At 40.8% G+C, this 19,975-nt stretch overlaps 2 protein-coding genes across 3 annotated transcripts in view; both read right to left on the bottom strand.

The window, feature by feature from the left end:
- The window catches only part of arhgef6 (Rac/Cdc42 guanine nucleotide exchange factor (GEF) 6), a 35,546-nt gene extending 22,528 nt beyond the window's left edge, over positions 1-13,018 (bottom strand). The window contains 6 exon segments of the mRNA XM_008306962.1: positions 147-279; positions 1,098-1,302; positions 3,457-3,575; positions 6,390-6,474; positions 8,270-8,353; positions 12,718-13,018. Of these exon segments, the coding sequence (XP_008305184.1) occupies positions 147-279; positions 1,098-1,302; positions 3,457-3,575; positions 6,390-6,474; positions 8,270-8,353; positions 12,718-12,882 (791 nt within the window). The 5' untranslated portion in view covers positions 12,883-13,018.
- Positions 13,019-13,526: 508 nt separating this feature from the next.
- On the bottom strand, positions 13,527-19,031 carry rbmx (RNA binding motif protein X-linked). 2 transcript variants are annotated; one of them, XM_008306986.1, is made up of 11 exons: positions 18,765-19,031; positions 18,540-18,665; positions 17,826-17,932; positions 17,576-17,741; positions 17,295-17,438; positions 17,027-17,144; positions 16,552-16,680; positions 16,382-16,473; positions 14,655-15,613; positions 13,964-14,057; positions 13,527-13,669 (listed from the first exon to the last, which is right to left on the bottom strand). In XM_008306986.1, the coding sequence occupies exons 2-9, from the start codon at positions 18,646-18,648 to the stop codon at positions 15,297-15,299; spliced, it is 1,182 nt and encodes a 393-aa protein (XP_008305208.1). In that variant the 5' UTR covers positions 18,649-18,665; positions 18,765-19,031; the 3' UTR covers positions 13,527-13,669; positions 13,964-14,057; positions 14,655-15,296. The 2 variants fall into 2 exon arrangements, with proteins under 2 accessions (XP_008305208.1, XP_008305198.1); XM_008306976.1 differs by having other exon boundaries at positions 13,964-15,613.
- Positions 19,032-19,975: the final 944 nt, after the last annotated feature.

Here is a 19,975-nt window from a genome sequence, read left to right as displayed (position 1 = left end):
GTTCATAAAATGCAAAAAAGTAAAGTTGATGTTTTTTTGAATTTGTTAATTAAAGTGTGTGGCCCAAAAACCAACGTTTCTCAATAGCAAAGAAAAACAAAAACTACAATTCCAGTAAATAAACAAGATACAAGAATGACAAAAACAAATTACAATTTTCTGCATGACTGTGTAAGTAAAGTGACATAAAGAATATTTGTATTAGTTCCGCCTAATTGCGACTCACCACACTGTAATAGTTCTTGGTCAGCTGGTTTCCTTTAGGAGACACTGGCTTTTCTGTAGAGGAGATAGGTTGAAATGACCACAGTTATAATGGGTAATAATAATAATTAAAATAAAAAATGTTATACTAAATATCCAGACACCAAACCCCATGTTTAAGATCAGTTTGGGATTTAAAGTAGGGCTTTTATATTTTCATTATACGACTATCGGGGGCCAAAAGAATTCATAACAACAATAAAAAATACGCAAATTTGGGGAGAAAAATAATCATTCAAATTCATCTTTGTTTATTGTGCGTTTCGTCTCTTTTTTCCAAATTAATTACACTCGTAAGTGTAGGGAGGCGGAGAGAGAGTCTGAAACCATGATTGTGCTACTACGTGTCGAACCACATAATTACTGGTGCTTGACTACTTATGATATTATCACATGTATTATTAACAGGTTATCAATATTTCATTATCAGGATTCTTGTAAACACACTAGTACGCCTCTTTTTTTTTTTCCCAAAACATCCAAATGTAGAAAAAAAAACCTGATTTCTTTGTGAGGTAAGGTGCTGCCATCCAAGTGCCATCCACACTACTGGAATTCTGTCCCTTTTTCTGACTAACAAAAACTCAGCACATTCTTTCCTGAACATGATTGTATTCAGTATCAACTTGCATTTTGATAAAAGTATTGCAGAACACATTGTTAAGTGTTTTGTCATCATAGCTACTGCATCATCACACACCATCATTGTACCTGCAAGCATCATGCAAGCCGAGAAAAACGTCACATACTCTGTATTTGTATACGTTTGTGATAGACTTGAACACCATTATACTTAAAGAAGCATTCATTTCATGATCCAGGGCTGAACTCACCGCAGGGTTTGACCTCGCGGACGTAGTTACTGGGGAACCATCCCGTCTTGCCGTTGAGCGTGCCCTCCCACCATCCTCCCTCCTCCTGCCGCGTCACAAGGATCACATCGCCTTTATTGAACGACAGCTCGTCCTCGTTGTTCTGCTTGAAGTTGAAGCGGGCCTTCACCATCAGCTGCCCACCGCCACCGTTCTCAGACATTTCCTGTTAGGGAGCCAGTTAGCAACACAAATACAAATATATCAGCAAAAGGGTTTGTATGCAGGTGTATGTATACAACACAATGACAAATAGATCAACTCCATCTGCACATTTAGTTTTATATTTATGTCTTTATTGCAAGTGATTAGAATGTACGAGATGTGTCAGGAAAGTTTCAGGACTGGTGTCACAAAAGATATACAAACTACAAGTTTTCCCCTTCAGACGCTCAACCAGCACGTCTACAAAGAGATCGTGCGGCGTTTGCTTCGTTCAGTCATGGCTGCTTCACCATGACAACACGCCTGTTCACAACTCCCTGAGCATCCGACATTTCCTGGCTGAGAAGAACATCACCGTGCTAGAGCAACCTTCCTACTCACCCCACCTGGCTCTGTGGGAATTTTTCCTCTTCTCCAAGCTCAAGGGGGTCATCAAGGAGACCCGTTTTGAAGACATGGACGACATCAAGATGGCTGTGACAACGGAGCTATGAAGGATCCTGGAAGAATCCTTCCAGGAGTGCATGGTGGCGTGGCAGAGAAGGCTGGGAAAGTGTGTTAGACTCCAGGGGGATTACTTTGAACTTGTAGTTTGGATTTGAAATATATGTTTTGTGACACCAGTCCTGAAACTTTTCCGATCTCGTATAGTAAGGCTGTAGTGGAGTGGGCGACTGGTTAGTTGATATGCTCTAATCTGTACAAATTTTCTTCAGTTGGAAAATCATTGATTTGATTTTATTAATGAGAAAACTACATCTACAGCCTTTAAGGATAATCCAGTTTTTCTAGCAACTACCTGCGAACATCCCTGTGTTTTCACAACTACTTCAACCAACCTCACGGACACGGCATGGTTTGACTTGTTTAACATTTACGTAACATCTGTGGGGTTACACATATAATGTTACATTATTATAGGTGTAGCTATAAGGATATATAGCTATATAGCTCGCTATAAGGATAGTACATAATGTGGGATACAATGAGCACACTAATATACTGTTTTACAAAACAAATACTTAAAAAATTATTGATTCAGTTAAATTTAGAACTGTGCAAATAATGTTCAAAGCAAGCAACAAGTCACTCCCTGAGAACATACAACACCTGTTGAGAAGCAACGTTGGAAACTAGGAATTGAGAAGAAGTTTTCATTTTAAATTTCCATTTGCTCGCACCATCATGAAGAGTAGATGTCTATCAGTTTATGGGGTTAACTTACGGAATAGTCTGGACATATTGTTGGAGTTTTTAATTCAGTTCAATTTCATTTATTTACATAGCGCCAATTTACAACATATATCATGTCATAGCACTTCACACAGTGAGGTGAAGGCCTTACGAATTTTAACCAGAGAACAGAGAACCCAACAATCCCATGTTCCCTTCGGATTCCCGATGAGCAAGCAGTCAGCAATTGTTTTAAGAGGAAGTAAAAGGTTTGATGCAAACAGGAGACAGCAAGATATGACATGTTCAGATATGGAGCGGGTAGGAATTAATCAGTTACATCCTCTTCATTTTCAGGCATTATTATAAGTTATGGATTTGGTTTGGTTGTATTTTTTGTTTGTGTATTTTGTTTTATTTTTTTACCTTTATGATACTGGGGCATGTCTGAAACAAATCACATAAATAAACAAAAATCTACTTTGCGCCAAACAGCTTGTTGGTATGGCTGCATTTAGTTAGAAAGATGAGTGTTTGCAATAAGCACTTTGCACATCACCACTCACAAACCAACACGGCGCGTTGTGTAAAACAGTAGGCTCATTTATCTGTGTCGGACTCCTCATTAGCTCTTTTGCTGGGATCATGAGTTGATATAGTTCTATTTTTGGAAATCATGTGAATATGGGCAGGCTGGTGGGATCTGAGCTTGTTGTTATCGTTTCAGTAGAAAACAACCAAGTTGAACTGCAAAAATAGGCTTTTCATGTAGATTTGTAGTTAATTTGGGCTTATTAGAAGAGCAGTTAGAGTGTAATCAGTAAATTGCGATGGACTAAGTTAATCTAGAGATTGGTACCAGTTGACTGATTGATTGAAGAGGAGATTTTCTTTGCTTTACTACATTCTACAGTGTAATCTTGTTTGGTATAGAGCTACAGAAAAGAGCAAGATGAACCGATGTACATAAAAGAGATCGTACCACCGATTTCGATTGTCTGCGCAGAGAGCCTTTGGATTTGGCCGAGGACAGCGTGTGTGAAGTCGTGGCCTGACTAGGAGAGGGGGTACTGGACTGTGGACATCTCTCAGCAGCACAATCTGTGGACACACACAGAGGAAATATGGAGTATTTTGGTTATATTCATGTTTGAATGACTCCCCGGCCTTGCTCTCATCACATAACCTTTATCTTGACAATGCACACACACACAAACACACATCACAGTTCACGCAGGTGCACACATTTTGGCTGCTGACAACTTGATGATATTCGTTTAAGCGCGGTCCGCTGCTCAGCAACAGCCCCGGGACAGTGAACACATACGGGACACAAATTTACAATTCCTCATGCAATAATCTGATTTAACAAAACACGACGTACTGCGCCAAAAAAAGACAGAGAAGCTTTAAAAACAGAAGAAAAAAAACTTGCAGCCTTAACATAATAATATACACATACAGTATATCTCACTCACACAGCCGCTGTGCTGCTCCAGCAAATATGTCTGCTGTGACTAACTGGCACATTTTAACCCCAACCCTGTCCTCCATCTGTATAAATGCACTTCCCTGCAGTGACTTGTGGAGAAAATCAAAATCAAATTTATGTGACTGACACGCAGCCCTTCTACGGTGTCATCACTCAGCCGCTGCAGCAGAGGAGCCGTGATTTAGGGTCACTAGCTGCCAGCTGTCCCGCAGTATGAGTGCAGTCTGGAAATGTACTGACAGAGGTATCAATTTTGTTGCCAGTATTCACTTGAAAAGTGACACATGGCAGCACTGCAAACCTCTTACACGCTAACAGGCAGAAACACTCGCTGAAGGCTGCCCATCAAACGCCAACTGGACGCGAGCCAAATCCTCCGTCTAATCCTTGTGCAAATTATACAAGAACAAAAAAAATAATAATGATGAGAGCACGGACTTAACCTTCATAACCTCAGATTCACATTGAATGAAGAGCTGGGCTCCCAGGCTGTAAAAAATTACAAGCGATTAAGTTCACTGGCAACACTTTTTGTGTTGTTTTATCATCTGGAATCTGTTAAACTGCAACATATGTTTACATGTGGGGGAGCCTGAAGATTCGCTTTCCATATGCAGCAACGTCAGGATGCATCGCTCTGAAGCCTCAGAGATGCGATCACAAGGACATTGGAGGCAGTGGCAGGTGGGGCTCATGGATCCCACATGCTACTCCCCACACACAGAGAAGCCCAACGAGCCCTTCTGTCAGCTCCGCTCTGTGGTGTACCGCCGTTATTCCTGCAATATTCAAAGCATTTACCCCGAATATGCATAACCGCTGAGCGCACAAACACGTAACGCAGAAGCCGGGCTCGGAAGAAGATCGCAAGTAATAACACAGAGGCCTTTTCTGCTTGATCACATCAACTAACTTGTGACTAATCCACTTTAAATCAAGTTCACTTACAGAGACGGGAGAACAGCTGCCGGGCATAGCTAGCCTATAAAAGATCTGCATATCAATTAGAGCCCGGCACTGACAGAGGCTTCTGTTCCACATCTCGCTCTGTGGAATGCTTCCCCCTCTTTATCTCAGTGCATTCAAGATACTGATGGTGCATTAAGAAAGTTAAATTTAACATTTTACCAAAGGAAGGTGCAGCAGGTAAAATCACATAGTGCTGCAACAGTTAATTGACTAATTTACAGGTTAAAATGACAAATGATAGCTATTTATCAAGCAAAGCTGCCCAACGTTTATATCTAATAGCTCCTAAATTGTGAGGATTTGGAATCTTTTGTCTATAAATTTGCAAATTGAATGTCTGGATTTTTTCCTGTAAGTCCATTAAAGGATGCAATCTGAAGACATCACCTCCGGCTCAAACTGTGAAGGCCAATTATCGTGATGTTCTAATATTTATAGACTAATGAATTAATCAGAAAAATAAGCAACACAACTCATCAATTATGAACATAATCGTTGGCTGCAAAAGCTAATGTTGTCCATCATCGTTGTCATTCAGCAAAACAATCTAAGGCACATATCCATGACACTGTTTACACAAGAGAGACACAAACACTTGTTCCCGACAGCCTGGAGCATTATGCGTCTATTACAGAGCATGCAGAGGTGGCAGATTAGGCTCAAAACGCTGACTAAATGGTTCCGAGGCTGCTGGTTCTCTGGCCGTTGTGGGCTAGATAGCGAAGAGAGGAGAGGCTGCTATCAACTCTTTAGTGCCCCCAAAACAAGGACTCTCAAAGGGAAGCAATTAGTCTCAAACTGCTGCTGCAGGACTGCTGCACTGCAAATTATTCGATGTCCTTATTGAGGAAATGCACTTGAGAAGGGGAGGAGGGCTGTATGCACACCTACAAGCTCACACTCAGTCACATTATGTGTTTTCACTTTGCTCTGGAGCTTTATCTGAACATTCAGAATACAAAAAGTATGTTTTATGGAAAGATGCACATGAGTAAATATGGCACACAGCGTGACACAAACACACACTGCCACGCCAGCTGCTCAATGCAGACAACCCCGATCGCGATTTTCGAAGGGATTCACGGACAAAACCAGCAGAAATGTGGCAAAGAGCAACACTACTCTTTACGGAGGCAAACACACAAGGCACGAGAATTCACCTGGCCACTCTAATTACTCAGCTACATGTTCTTTGCATTAAATATCTGAGCTCCAGCACTGGAAAGTTCACACCAGAACGTTTCATGCTCGGCCTCGTATTTAGATGTCTCCTGGTTTCATGGTTTCTTTTCATGATGCCTCGTTTTTTTCCCCACAACGTCTATAATGATCATCAGGCATCAGGCAATTTTTTTTTTTAAACTTTGGCCACTTTCATTTGATTCTGTACTCACAAAGATGAGAAAATCTTCTCGAGCAGCTCCCAACACTGAAGAAAACCACTAAACTCTTACCTTGTGTGGCAAAGTTGACTGCCAGCAACGTAGTCAGCACCTTGCCAAAGTTCTCGCCGGTGTACAGCCACTCCGGTTCAAAGCCCTGGATGGAGAGGCAACAGAGAAGATGCTGTCAGACCACATAACACTGAAACCATCCGCTCACACAGCCTGGAATCCATTAAAATAGAAGACAAACAAGTCAAAATTAGAACTTTCCCCCTGAATAAATAGATGCGAGTAGCACTGCTTGTTAGGTGCACACGGACACAAACAGAGAGACGCTCCACATTGTGGCGCACACAATGGGAAGACACACACAATGAAACACACACAGAGGGATTTGAATAAGCCGGTAACAAGACAGAAATAAAAACTGACATGTTGAGCGCAGCCCATATTTTGTGGCTCGCAATAAAACAGACAGTGTTGCGATTCGCTGTTCACATAGATGCTCGCACGCACTCACTCTGCCTGCTCGGTCAGTCTCAGACGGCTATCCTCTTTCCTCCGCTGGATAAGGTTTCACATTTAAATAAAACATCTTAAATATAGAGCTTGAGTAGTATAAGGTGGGTCAAAAAAAAATAAAAACTCATTCAGAGTTTAGTGTGACCAGATGTGCGATCACACCGAGGGGTCGACACGATCCGTCAAGTCACCAAGTAAATATCAGCTCTGATGTCTTCAAGCATGACGGTTTTTTTATCGCTGGTTTCAGGTTCACAAAGTACTGGAGATATTCAGTTGCTCCAATGAGGCACATTAAAAGAGGTTAATGGGTCAGTCATCAAGATTTTTCCCTCTCAACAGTAATAACCCAGTATTGAGACCACGACCACAATCAGGGTCAGTGAGTCACGTCTTGAATAAATGTCACTCTAAATAACTGTGGCAATAAATAAAATCAGAGCAAATAACGCAGTAAAAAAAAAAAAAAAAAGTCAGAGGCCCTGGGCAGCAATTGGTGCTTCCTCTTTCTTAATGTCAGAGCAGAAGTGAAAGCAGTATGACTGCCTTCTTTGTGCAGTCACAGGACAAACAGGCATGAGAGAGAGAGAGAGAGAGAGAGAGAAAAAAAAAAGAGAGCGAAAAACATCTCTAACCACCATCACATCACTGACCAAAGGATGGGCAGGGTTTGCCGTGGTGCCACAGACATCTCCTCGCTGATACATCTGACTGATGGCTCTCCGAAAAAGACTTCTGACCATGAGCTACTGGCTGGCGGCAAAAGCTCTAATTATGGGCTGAGAAAGAGCTGGTGGATAAAAGCAAAGGGGACCTCCCAGACATAACAAGCCAGCTGGGCACAACTACTGAACCACCGAGAGTTTGCAGCGAGCCAGGCTTGCTGACTCAATTAGCTGTTTAAAGAAACCGAGTGATGTGATTCAAAGCCGGAAAAAGATTATTTATAAAGCTGGAGGAGACATTAATGTCCAGTGTCACAAAGCGGGGCTGGTACGGAGTAAACTCCCAACATCTGGAGGCGATTTGACTCCTTTTCCAATATTAGGATGGTAAGCAGCCTGCAGGGTGAATCAGGGAGGGTTTCTACCTGCAGCAAAACACAACAACTGAGCAACAGGAGCATGAAAGAGAATTTACAAGGCAGTTAACAACTAAGCTGAAAACAGAAGTCACAAGAGTCCTCAGTGTCAGTGAGTGACAGCATGCCTGTTTATGTGGCTCACTCCACATGGACGTGTGAAGAAAGCATATGGGTAAGTGGATCACAACACAACACAGGAGTGTGTTCAAATCTTCCCCCGTTGAACCGCAGCAGGCTAAAGGGGCCAAGTAAGGAGATCATGGCAGAGAAAGGTCAGCTTCACGCCAAAAAAAAACATCGCACGTTTCAGCACACAAAAAAACTTGACACTCGTTCAACTTACCTCCACTTTCAAGGACGAGCATCCTCTCAAAAACTCCCTGATGTTGGAAATGCAGTCGGCTTCAGTTCTCGGGTCCTGGCAGTACTGAGCACACAAAATAAATATATAAACACATAGCTCGGCTTAGTGTGCCCAAACAGACATCTGACACAAAACGCTGGCCGCCGACGTTGCTCTGGTTCCTGCGACGCGTAAAAGCGCATGAAGTGGCAGAGATGCGGGTATCCGAGTGTGAAAGCTACAGTTTACAAGATAACTGTGGATTCTGACTGCGTCTCCTTCATGCATATATAACCATTAACACCACAGAAGCGTCAAGGCGGCCATGTTTGAGCAAAACATCCTGTCACTTTGCCAACTTTCAAAATAAAAGTCCGTCAAACACTCGCGTTGGGAAATAGGTCTGGAAGCAAAGTTAAAATTGTTCTTTTGATTTTAAAAAAGAAGCTTGACTGTCCCAGACAGAGGATAGAAAAACAAGCAAAAATGTAACTCATATTTCTTTTAAAATATAAATAGACTGAATCTCAATATAATGTGTTTATAGGATGTAGGCTTAAGTGGATTTTGATGGTAAAATATATCACAACACACTGCAACTTTTTTACTAGAAAACTAAATCCTGGGGGTAACCTTACCTTACAAGTCTTTCTGATCAGTTCAGACTTGTTGCTTATGCATAAGAATAACTATATTCTCAAAAATTAACACTGCTCTGACATTGCATCTGAAACACAAAGGCTAAATGAATATTTTTGATAATTGAAAATTAATTTTTAGAGATGATAGAATTTGTTTTTAATTACAATAACATAAGAATAAGTGCAAAAAGTAAACAAAGATTAGTTTTTATTTTGAAATGATATGATATTGGTAGTCATTGTTAAGACAAGATAAGGCACCGTAAAATAACATAAAGTAAGATTAGGTAAGATTAGATAAAGTGGAACTAATCTCAAAGGAAACTGTTGTGCCAGATATTACTCAGAGAATAAATGCAGTGCCAAGTAGAATAGCAATACAGTATAAGTAAAAATAAGAATAAACCAGCTAAAATAAAACTGGACTTGCAATGATGGTGAAGCAATAATTAAATATTGCACTTCAAATTCATACAGAAACTGATATTGTACATAGAATTGCAAATATTCATATAATTTTTTAGTGTTTAGCGTCCGATCTTTGAGCTCATTTAGAACTGAACGGTCACCAGCTGATGTTGCTCCAATTTTAACTGCACATGAATGTTAAATAATACACACAGAAACTAGGTTTTATTTTCTTTTAAATGTGATTATTGCGCATTAATTTAGAACCAAGAGATCTAGGACAAAAGTTAGAACTTGACTATAACCCACAAGTCCAAAAACATGTTGAGGTTAATTGGTGATTCTAAATTGTCCATAGGTGTGAATGTGAGTGTGCTTGGTTGTCTGTCTCTAAGTGTGGCCCTGCGATGGACTGGTGACCTGTCCAGGGTGTCCCCTGCCTTCACCCTGAGTCAGCTGGGATAGACTCCAGCCCCCCGCGACCCTAGTGAGGATTAAGCGGTGTATAGATGATGGATGGATGGATAAAATCTAACATTAGCAAGGCTACAATTTTGAAAATCACTGATGTCCATACGCCCATATTGCGGTTTGTCCTAAGCAAAAAGTTCTTACTTCAGGCTTTTATCTTTTTATAAAATCGAATAATACAGTAATAAATTACTATAAAATAAACCAAAACACACAAAGCAATCCGCATGAAATAAAATATAAAAACATACTGATGGGAAATTCAGGGACTCTTGGACATGCTGGGTTTTACTGTGTATTTTCATAACGTGAAAACTTTAGCTCTGGTTATTTTCCATAGTTTATGATGCTGTTGAGTCTAGTATAGACATGTAAAGTAGTTTTGTATACAAATTTTGTAGGATTTCAGGATTTTTGTAGAGTTGGTACGTAGATTATGCAGGTAAAATCACACTAGAAATAACACTATTGGGTCTTAACCCCAATATTTAAACTTTTAAGGTCATTTTCATTTAAAAGAAGTGAGAATTGCAGCAGAGTTAGTTTCAGATATGTGATGCATAAAAACTGAAAGGGGCCTCTCTTTGCTTTGCTTTGACTTTGGGGACAGAAGGGAGACTCGTCCCAGATGACCTGAGAAGTCTGGACAGTTCATAACATGGGAGCAGATCAGACATGTATGTTGGCCCGAAACCATTTAGTGCTTTGGAAACAAGCAGCAGTATTTTAAAATATTTCTGTGGCAGACAGAAAGTCAACGTAAAGACCTCAGAACTGGAGGGATGTGATCCACATAAAGAGAATTAAAGCAGCAGCATTCTGAATCAGCTGATGTTTGAAGACCTGCAAGTTTTTTAGTCCTGTTGAGACATAAGTCATTTAAGTCTTGATATGTTCTTCAGGTGGTAGTTTGCAATTATCTTAATGTAGCTACTGAGATTCATGAGTCCATAACCACAACAAGGTTTCTGGTATAGTTTGTGGTTTTCTTTAAAAGGGCCATCTCACCTTATGACCTGGGAAAGATGCTCCCCCGAACCCTGCTGAGGGTGATGGGGTAATCTTACCCCACTGGTCATTTTGATCCACACAAACGTATTATACATAAGGATTAGCTGCTGAAATGCAACATAAATGTTAGACATCATAGGCAGAATTTTCTCTTTAAAAAATGATGTGATTATTTCAAATTCATTTTAAGAGCAGACGAGATTGGACTGTTTTTTTTTAAATTGCAATAACATGAGGATAAATGCAAACTACAGACGCTGAATCGTTCTTCCTTGTCTCCAAAACCAACTATTTCCATTATGTCTTTGTTCAATTGGAAAAAAATTCAACTGCATCCAGTTGTTGATTTAAAAAAAGTTGACTTGACTTTTCTTTTTTTGCGTTGCATGTTTAGAATGTTATTTATCTGAATGCATTCCAATTTAATATGTTAATACAGCATGTTTGGAATCTTATTTATTTGAATTTGTTTCATCATTTTACTGTTTCCATCAAATGTCAGAGAGGTGGGAAGTAACAAAGTACAAATACTTCATTACTGTACTTCAGTAGATTTTGCAGGTATCTGTACTTTACTTGAGTATTATTTTTTCAGACAACTTTTTACTTTCACTCCCTACATTTGAACACAAATATCCGTACTTTCTACTCCTTACATTCTCAAAACTGGCTCGTTACTTGTTTCAACCTCTGCGGATGACGACATGACGTAAAAAGACATAACAACAAACATCTTTATCTTTCCCAGCGGTGTGTAATTTGTCCCTGAAGCTCAACACAGGCCTGCCTGCCTCAGCTGCCTGCCAGAGGCTTTGTAGCGCTGCAGGACTGATGTCCAGACCCAAAAGGGCTCGTCTTCATTCAAAGAACTTTGAGAACCAGCTTCTGCAGAGGCTCAATGGAAGATTTAGGTAGTCTTGAAGAGATGAGTGTTTCCATGAGGATTATAATGTTTAATGTTCATAATGTTGCTGAAATGGAAAAGTGTCCAGTGATGTTTTTCTCTGTAAAGGATGAAAACAATCCTATCTGTGTGCTTCAAACTTTTTGACATTTTGTAGAGTTATCAAAAGAGTCATCGCATATCATCAAAGCTAAAATTTCATTTTTACTTTTGTACTTAAGCAAATTTCTGACCCTGTAGTTTTTTTTAACTTTTACTTGAGTACAGGGTTGAGTCAGTACTTCTACTTTTACACAAGTATCTCTACTTCTACTTAAATAAAGAATGTGAGCACTTTTTGCCATCTCTGTGTAAGGGACGTTGTACTTTTATGTTTTCATGAAGTGCTGTCCTAATAGGGGTATTATTATTATTATTATTATTGTTGTTGTTGTTGTGTGTTTCCTGTGCACTGCCGCAGCTTGACGCTCTTAAAGAGGGAGGTCGCACCGGGAAGAGCAGCCGCTCAGGAGGAAATGACGAACCGTCTTTGCAACTGTTATTTATCATGATCAAGTTTGTGCCCCTCAACAACTAAAGTTCTAAACACCGACTAAGCTCATCGAGTTGTAAAAACAAAACAGTAGTTATAAAACCAGCGTGCAGGGTGAGACTGTGCTGGCTGTGAAGCCGTAGAGCTGAACTTGTCCTGTTTGGTGGGTGTTCACAGCGACTCACTCATGTCAAGAATGCGGAACATTTTTCCTCGTTTCACAGGAAACCACATCTCGAAATCTCGCGTCTGAAAAGTGGCCAAACGTTGCTGTAAGTCGATGCATCGCGCAAAAGGGCACAACTTTTTAAAAAATAAAATAATTTTGTAAAAAACCCAGACAACTCCGCTGCTCGAGTAGCGACAGAAACACAAGGCCCCGCGGCGGACACACACACACACAACTTCTGGTCGGTATCACTTTTCATCAAACCCCTCCCTTCGATCACTTTTGGCATTTTGGCTCCGATCGATAACTCACCTTGGCGGTGAAGCCAGATATGAGGCGCTCGGTGAGCTTGCACAGGACGACTCCATCCTTCAGGGATGTTTTCAGAAACTCCTCCGGGTCCGCTATGTTCTTCTTGGGCGAGCTGAGCACTCCTAACGAGATGAGCCATGTAACCGTCTGCTCCTCTGGATTCATCGCTCCACGAAACGATCATCGCCCCTAAACCCGCATTGCTTTAAAAGAAACACTGAGAAAAAAAAAACTGGCGGCCTGTTCCGTATCAATATGCAACTCACATCCGCACTTCTGCTAGAAGTTTAAAAAAAAAAAAAAAAAAAAGAGGCGGTGGGGGGAAGGACGGCGCTGTTTCTGCACGCAAAACTGATGATCACCCCTACTGGCTAACAGGCACCTCAACAATGTTTTCCCCCTCCTCTCTTTCTGCAAAGAAGCACATGCTGGCAGAGGGCATTTTGTCTCAGATTAGATTACAAGCTGAAATGCAGCATCTGATATCTGGTGAGCATCAGCATGTTTGGAGAGAGAAAAATGCTCCCATGTACAGTAGAGATAACTCAGTGGGTCAGCCTGGAGCGCTCTCACATTTTATCAAGATGCAAACTAAAAAAATCACACTGAAAGCCTCTGAAACCTCAATACAATCTTCCAGACAGCTGCTATGTCAACCTAACTCATGTTGATGGAATCGTCGTGTTTGCAGCTAAATGATGGAAACAAGACACCACAAGCCCAGTTAAAGAAAAGAAGTGCAGCTTCAGGGCAGAAGTGTGCTCACTGTTTTCTTGTTTCATGATTAAACCAAGTGAACAACGACGGAGCTCTTTTCAAAGTCTTTATTGGAAACAAACAAAAAAAACACAAAAAAAGTGAATTAGAGCAAATCCTCAGCTGCCGCTCTTCCCGCTTTGTTCCGCTCGAAGGAAAGGTTGACCCGGCGCTCAGCAGAAGGCTGGACCAGCATCTGAAAAACAGTGCAAACTAATTATTACTTCTGTTGAGTTCCACACAGACATCATTCATTTGTCTTCATATTAAATAGTCAGTGAGCTTTTGAATTGCCCCTAGGGAATAAATAAAGTTATTTGAATTGAAGTAAATCTATGAAATAACCTCAGTGGTCATTTTCAACATTTCAACTGCAGCTAAAGTTCACACTTCTTTGTAAAGCTCTCATGATACTTTATCATGATCGACCATCACACTGTCCATTTCGTGCCGCCAACACCTCATAGTTTGTACATCGTTACGAGATTACCTTCACTCACGCGCTGCGGTTTGATTCCTCCACTTCAGTGAGGACATGTTTCAGGTACGTTGCAAGGTCAGTTGCCTTGGAGGCGACGCTCATCCTGCAATGAGAGCACGATGTTAACACGTGGCCCTTTTCTCAATCATGTATTCATAAAAATATCTGAAAATGATGCTGTAGGCCTGGGTCCGACTGCAAATTCGCTTCAGTGATCGTTTTCCAGTTTGGCAGTGAGGACGATGGTGTTCTTCCAGAGGTCTCCATTGTTTGAATTGGCATGCTTGTGGAAAAGGGTTTGATACTGAGCAAATGGTTCTTAATTTAAAATGGCTTTTAGACGTTTACCAAGAAAGGAAAAAAAAAAGTCACTAGATATCATTACCTATAGCGTAATGTGGCCAATCATTTTACTGAGGTTGGACGATTGGTTGGGCAAAAAGGATCATCGTTTCGAGGTCTCAGTTGGCAAAATGGCTGTTAAAACTTTTGATTGCTGAAAAGAGAAGAAACTTCTTGGGATGTTGCTGCACTTCTGACAATTTTAACTGATGAAAACGGACTACAATGAAAAAGGCTCATTTCAGTTGACCATTTCTTTCTTTTGTCCCCTGAGGAAGTTGTCTTGAGTGGAGATTGCAATACAGGACAATGAGAAACTCATTTACAGATGAGAAACAAAGAGGTTTGCTTTGCTTACCAGCTGTTGACTATCAGTCGAGTTGCATTTGCTTGTTGTTGCCTTTGGTTTTGTCGTTGCATGCCATCAAATGGCTCTAGGGTGATGGATCCATTTCCAAGGAAACTACATTGGAACATTTTGACAGTGACATTTGCCTAACGTTGAAAACAGCAGCGTCCAGTTGGAAGCACAGTTGTGTTAAAGATGAACTCATCTCACTCGAGTATTTATATAGCACGAGCAGACTTACCTAAGCTTTACAGAGAGCTTTGTAAAGGAGATCATGTTGTTACTTAACATAATCGTTATTGTCTCTGGTCTTGTTTTGACAATTGATGAGCAGTGGTCAAGGTACAACTAAAAGCTTTATTAGAGTAGGAAAGCCATACGTTTAGGGCATTTCAGATTCCAACAGCACTGAATGTACAAAAACTAACACTCACTTGGTAACTGTACTGTGACATGAGCAAGAGAAATACTAAAAAAAAAAAAACTTTTACACATAAAAAACTGGGAAAGTCAAGAAACAGTTCAAAGCTAAGCTTTATATTTCACAGATTTAGACATGGCTAGTTTGTCTTGTAGTCAGATTTCTTCCAAAACACGTGTTAAGTGTGCACGGAGACTAACGCTTGCTTTAATGTGACTTCCAAGTCCAGTTCAGTATCTGCTGCGAGCCATTCCCCTATCGGCTCGATTGCCTCCGCGGCCACCACGTGGCCCTCCACGACTTGAGTTGCTGTACGAGTCACGAGGAGGGTAGCCTCTCTCGGCAGGGGGAGCTGGGCCCCTTTCCTGCCTGCCCATTCGCTCACCACGGCTAGGTGGATATGGGTCACTCCGACTGCTGGGATAACTGTCACGACTGCCATAGCCATCCCGGGAACTGCTGCCATAGTCATCGTAACGACTGCTTCCACTGCTCCCACCATAGGATGGTGGGGGGCCCCGTGAAGGTGGGGCGCTGCGAGAGTTACCTGCAGGGTCAATGGTTCAGGTAATTGGCAAGGTTCAATTTATACATTTTCTTGCACCGTCAAGTGCTCATGTTTTGCCAATAGAATTCATTCTGTGAAAAAATAATTTAATGGATGACACGTTTAAATGTCTCACCATTGTATCGATCTTAAATTTAACATGGATATTTAGTCGATATGCACGGTAATGTATCCAAGCACAGGGAATAAATAGGCAGTGTCATCCATTTCAGCATGCCATTGATTTGAGTAGCCATTTTTCCTTTAAGAGCTCCAAGAGTAGGTAAGGACGAGGATTTCAGAGTTGTCTTCATGTTTTTGGAGGTTATTCCTTGAGGGAGGGCTGTGCTAGGCAACACTTACTGAACAACGGATGTTTCCAGGGTTTTTGGGGGGTTCCTTATGGTTGCAAACTTTCTGAGGCGCATCAAATATTCTGCGTTATTTTCTGCATATTGCCACACACAAGGATTTTCTTGATGAATGCAGCGGTATTGGGGACTGGGATTTTTGGGTACAGCTTCTGAATTACAGTTTTGGTATCAGTCGAGAGGCCAATGGTTCCATACTTCTAACAGCATGAAAATATGCAACTTGGATGCAGGTCTGGGAAAGAAAAAAATCTTGTTTCCTCTGTGGAGGCGAAAATCTGCGACTTGTGAGTGGACAAGGCGGCAGCCAATGCTATGATTTGGTTGGTTATTTGTGCAGCTCTTCTTTGCGCCAGTGATGATCTGTTGTCACTACACTCATAGACTTGTATCTTACCGTAACCATCGTATGAATCTCGGTAGTTGCCACCACTTGGTCGATCCATGTAGCTTCTTGGTTCCCGGCCTCCTCCATAACCATCACGGTCACTGCGTATCAGGAGGAATTGTTATTTGATGAACCGGGGATATCCGATCTTAACTTTCTGTACAAACCCGCTCTCATACCTGTATCCTCTTGACATTGAGCCATAATCATCTCGGGAACTGGAGTTAGAATATTCTCTGTATGAGTAGTCTCTGGGAGGAGGTCCATAGTCCCTCGAATCTCTGGAATTATAATCCCGACTGGAGTAGCTGTGAAACATAGCAGAATTAATGCAAAGCTTCAACCACAAGATACTGGTCTGTTCAATGATTGGACTTGCTAACCTGAACCTAATTAAACCTGCTTTCAAAAGTAGATTAAATTTCTGTTCACAAATACATTTTTTGCCCAAGATCTATATAGTTGTAGTTTAGTTTTGTATTTAGGTAAATTTTATTTTAACTGTCACAATCTGTGCATTAAATAGAAGTCGGTACAGACATGTCAGAAATAAATATTCAAATCTTATTTATTTTTGCTCAACAAATTGTGCATGATCTTGAGGTTGTCCAAATACTTTGACACTACTGTATAACTAAACATGAAATGTCCTACCTGTCTTTTGAGCTGTAATGGTCATCTCTAGGTGACGAATAATCATCCCTCCTGGACATCATGGAGTCTCTGCGAGGTGGAGGTGGACCATAAGGATCCCTGTCCCTTGACATGGGTGCTGAAATGACAAAGGGGCTGATTAATCACCAAAGAACCATGAGATTAAATCTACATAGAAAATTCCAAGCAGGTCACTGTTAAAATTATTTATACATCTCTTGCTCCATTAATATTTAACTCAATACAAACAGAATTCTGTCACACTTACGTCTGCTCATGGGACCAGATGGGGCGGACCTCTTGGGTGGGGGTCCTCCATTACGAACTGGGGGCCCTCGCTTCATCGGAGGGGGGCCTCTCGATGACATCCCTTTAAAGAAGGGCTCTACGCCCCCCGAATTGTCATAGTAATCTTTTAACAGACAAGAAATGCAAATATTAACACATTGAACTCAAACAAAAACACACTTAATGACAGTATTTTACTAGTGTAAACGTTTATTTATGTTACTAACTGAACTGAACAAAAAAAAAAAATCTATAACTTACCTCTGGATGGGGGTCCCCTCATGCCACCAGGACCACCTCTGGAGCCGCGTGGACCTCTGGGTGGACCACGGCTGCGGGAGTGCATGGGTGGAGGTCCCCGTCTGCCAGCACTCTCAAACTGAGGCTTTGTAGCTTGCTCAACTTTGATAGGCTTGCCATCGAGAGACTGTGGTCAAAGACATTCAATTACAATCAAGATTTTAATCAGTTTTGTTTTTAAAGATTAACGCAGATTAAAGATGGCACTCACCTTTCCATTCATCTCACGCGCTGCATCCTTTGCATCTGCGGGGCTTTCGAAAGTAACAAATGCAAACCCTCTGGATTTGTTTGTTTCGCGGTCCTTCATCAGAAGAACTGCAATACGGCAAAAGGAGGAAAGAATTTACTTTGTGTTGCAATTGATTAAAAGTATTTTATCTGACAAAGGCATCAAAGTAAACCATGTTGCTGCCGTTCAAATAGAACAAAGAAAAGCTCCTCCAGCTGTAACCAAAATGTATTACTTTTGGTTTTAATGTGCCTTCTTCACAGTTCAATGGATTTCCTTCTTCCTGTTGTAGGACTTATCTCCTTTGGTAGTAAACAAGATGTGTTCTAATGTTAGGTGAAGTGAAAAGGGGGGCTCAGGTACAGACAAACATTTGACCTAGTTATGCAACAGGAAGAAAAAACAACAACAAACTGTAAAGCTGGAGAATTAAGCACTTTGTTTAAGATTAAAATGATTTAGATTTTGTGAGAAAAATCCGTCTTAAATACAAAAATATTCATAGTTTTAGAAAAACACATTCCAAAATTAGCCTGATCGTAAAAGGAACCTTAGCTTTTACGCCCACAGCCAAGCGAGGCCACATATTTGGGATCCACTGAAAAACGCGCCAATTAATAAAACCTGGACAGATTTCGAAATGAGCTTTAGGCGACATGAACAAAGAATTATACGACCAAAAGTCATTCGCACCTTCGACAATCCTGCCATATTTGCTGAAGTACTGCTCCAAGGCCTTCTCGGTGGTCTCTGTGTTCAGTCCACCGATAAAGAGCTTCCCTGGTCGGTCTGCTTCTGCCATGCTGCACAATCCGCTAGCTGCCACAAAGCAGGGTTGTTTACCGTTATTGTAAATCTAAGCATAACACAGGTTAAAAAATACTGTATTTTTCCATCACATATTTCTGTGGTGCTTACCTTGGTGCTGGCGAAAGTCTTGGGCTGTTGAATGCGCAAAATGGCGATAAACGAGCCAGAGGTTTTAGCGAGTAACTTGATAGCTAGCAAGTATTCCAGCGACTAATAAAGGGCAAGCGCCGATATGCTACTTTCAAAAAACATAAAAAAAAAAAATAAAGTTCAATTTAAATCAAGCATGCAAGCACGCAGCTAGCTGCTACCAACCAGCGCTAACACGGCGGGTTAATGAATGCTGCATTGATGGTGAGCAACGGCTCTTCTCTCTTCCTGCTCCCTATTCTTCTTCACGTCCGGCGCCGGCAGAGCAGACGGCTCCGGGCGCAGCGCTGCCACCTAGTGTCCAGAACGAGAACCACGGCTGCTCCACCAGCACAAGTGGTAGGAACAAATTCAAAACATGTATCTCCTTGAAATAATATTGAGACATTATTGAAACGGTGAAAATTAAAGATTGTTTTCTTTAAAGAAATCAAATAATCAGTCAGTTTTTCAGTACTAATAATGGATGGTCTTGCTTTGTGTTTCATTGGGAACAAACTTTGCCTTCAAATCCAATGTCACAAACTAGACTGTGCAGAAAGTTAAATGCTATATTTACAGTAACTGCTGAAGAGTTTACCTCCAAGTAACTCTTATAATAAGTACAACAATTCAATAACTATAATAGATAAGGTTCACTCAGTTTCTTCAAAAAAAGGAATCAGAATCACAAATACCTTATTGATCCCTGAAGACAAGTTGCTTTCAAAAGAATACAAATATATATATACTCTCTCAGTTATATTTGGAGAATCTCTTTGAAGCTCCATCCACAACATTTTTGTTTTTGAGGTGCAGCTTGTCAAACCTGTTCAAACAGTTTTGGAATTTCAGCTAAAAATAACTTTAAAAAAAAAAATAGTGGCCAGGTGTTTCCCTTTTAAAAGAAGTATTCTATATGTTTCATTTTGTATTTTTTGTGTTATTGTCAAAAGCAACTAAACATGGTTCAGAAGAAAATCACTCGTTGTCTTCTGCATTGTCAAGTTTCTTGTTGATGTGAGCTCAAAAATGGGACTGTTCATGGTGGCCTCACATTTTTTCACATTTCAATTCACCCACAATCAGAAACTCTTTGATCTGCTTGTCAACCAGTGTTGCTGATTCAGAATCAATGACGTGATGACAATTTCAGGCTTTTCGCTTTAATAGTTTTGTCTTTCAAATGT

Source organism: Stegastes partitus, unplaced genomic scaffold, assembly GCF_000690725.1.
Source record: "Stegastes partitus isolate 25-593 unplaced genomic scaffold, Stegastes_partitus-1.0.2 Scaffold2, whole genome shotgun sequence".
NCBI lineage: Eukaryota > Metazoa > Chordata > Actinopteri > Pomacentridae > Stegastes > Stegastes partitus.
The sequence above is the reverse complement of the archived record's forward strand: the minus strand, read 5'-3'. Positions and strand labels throughout refer to the sequence as shown.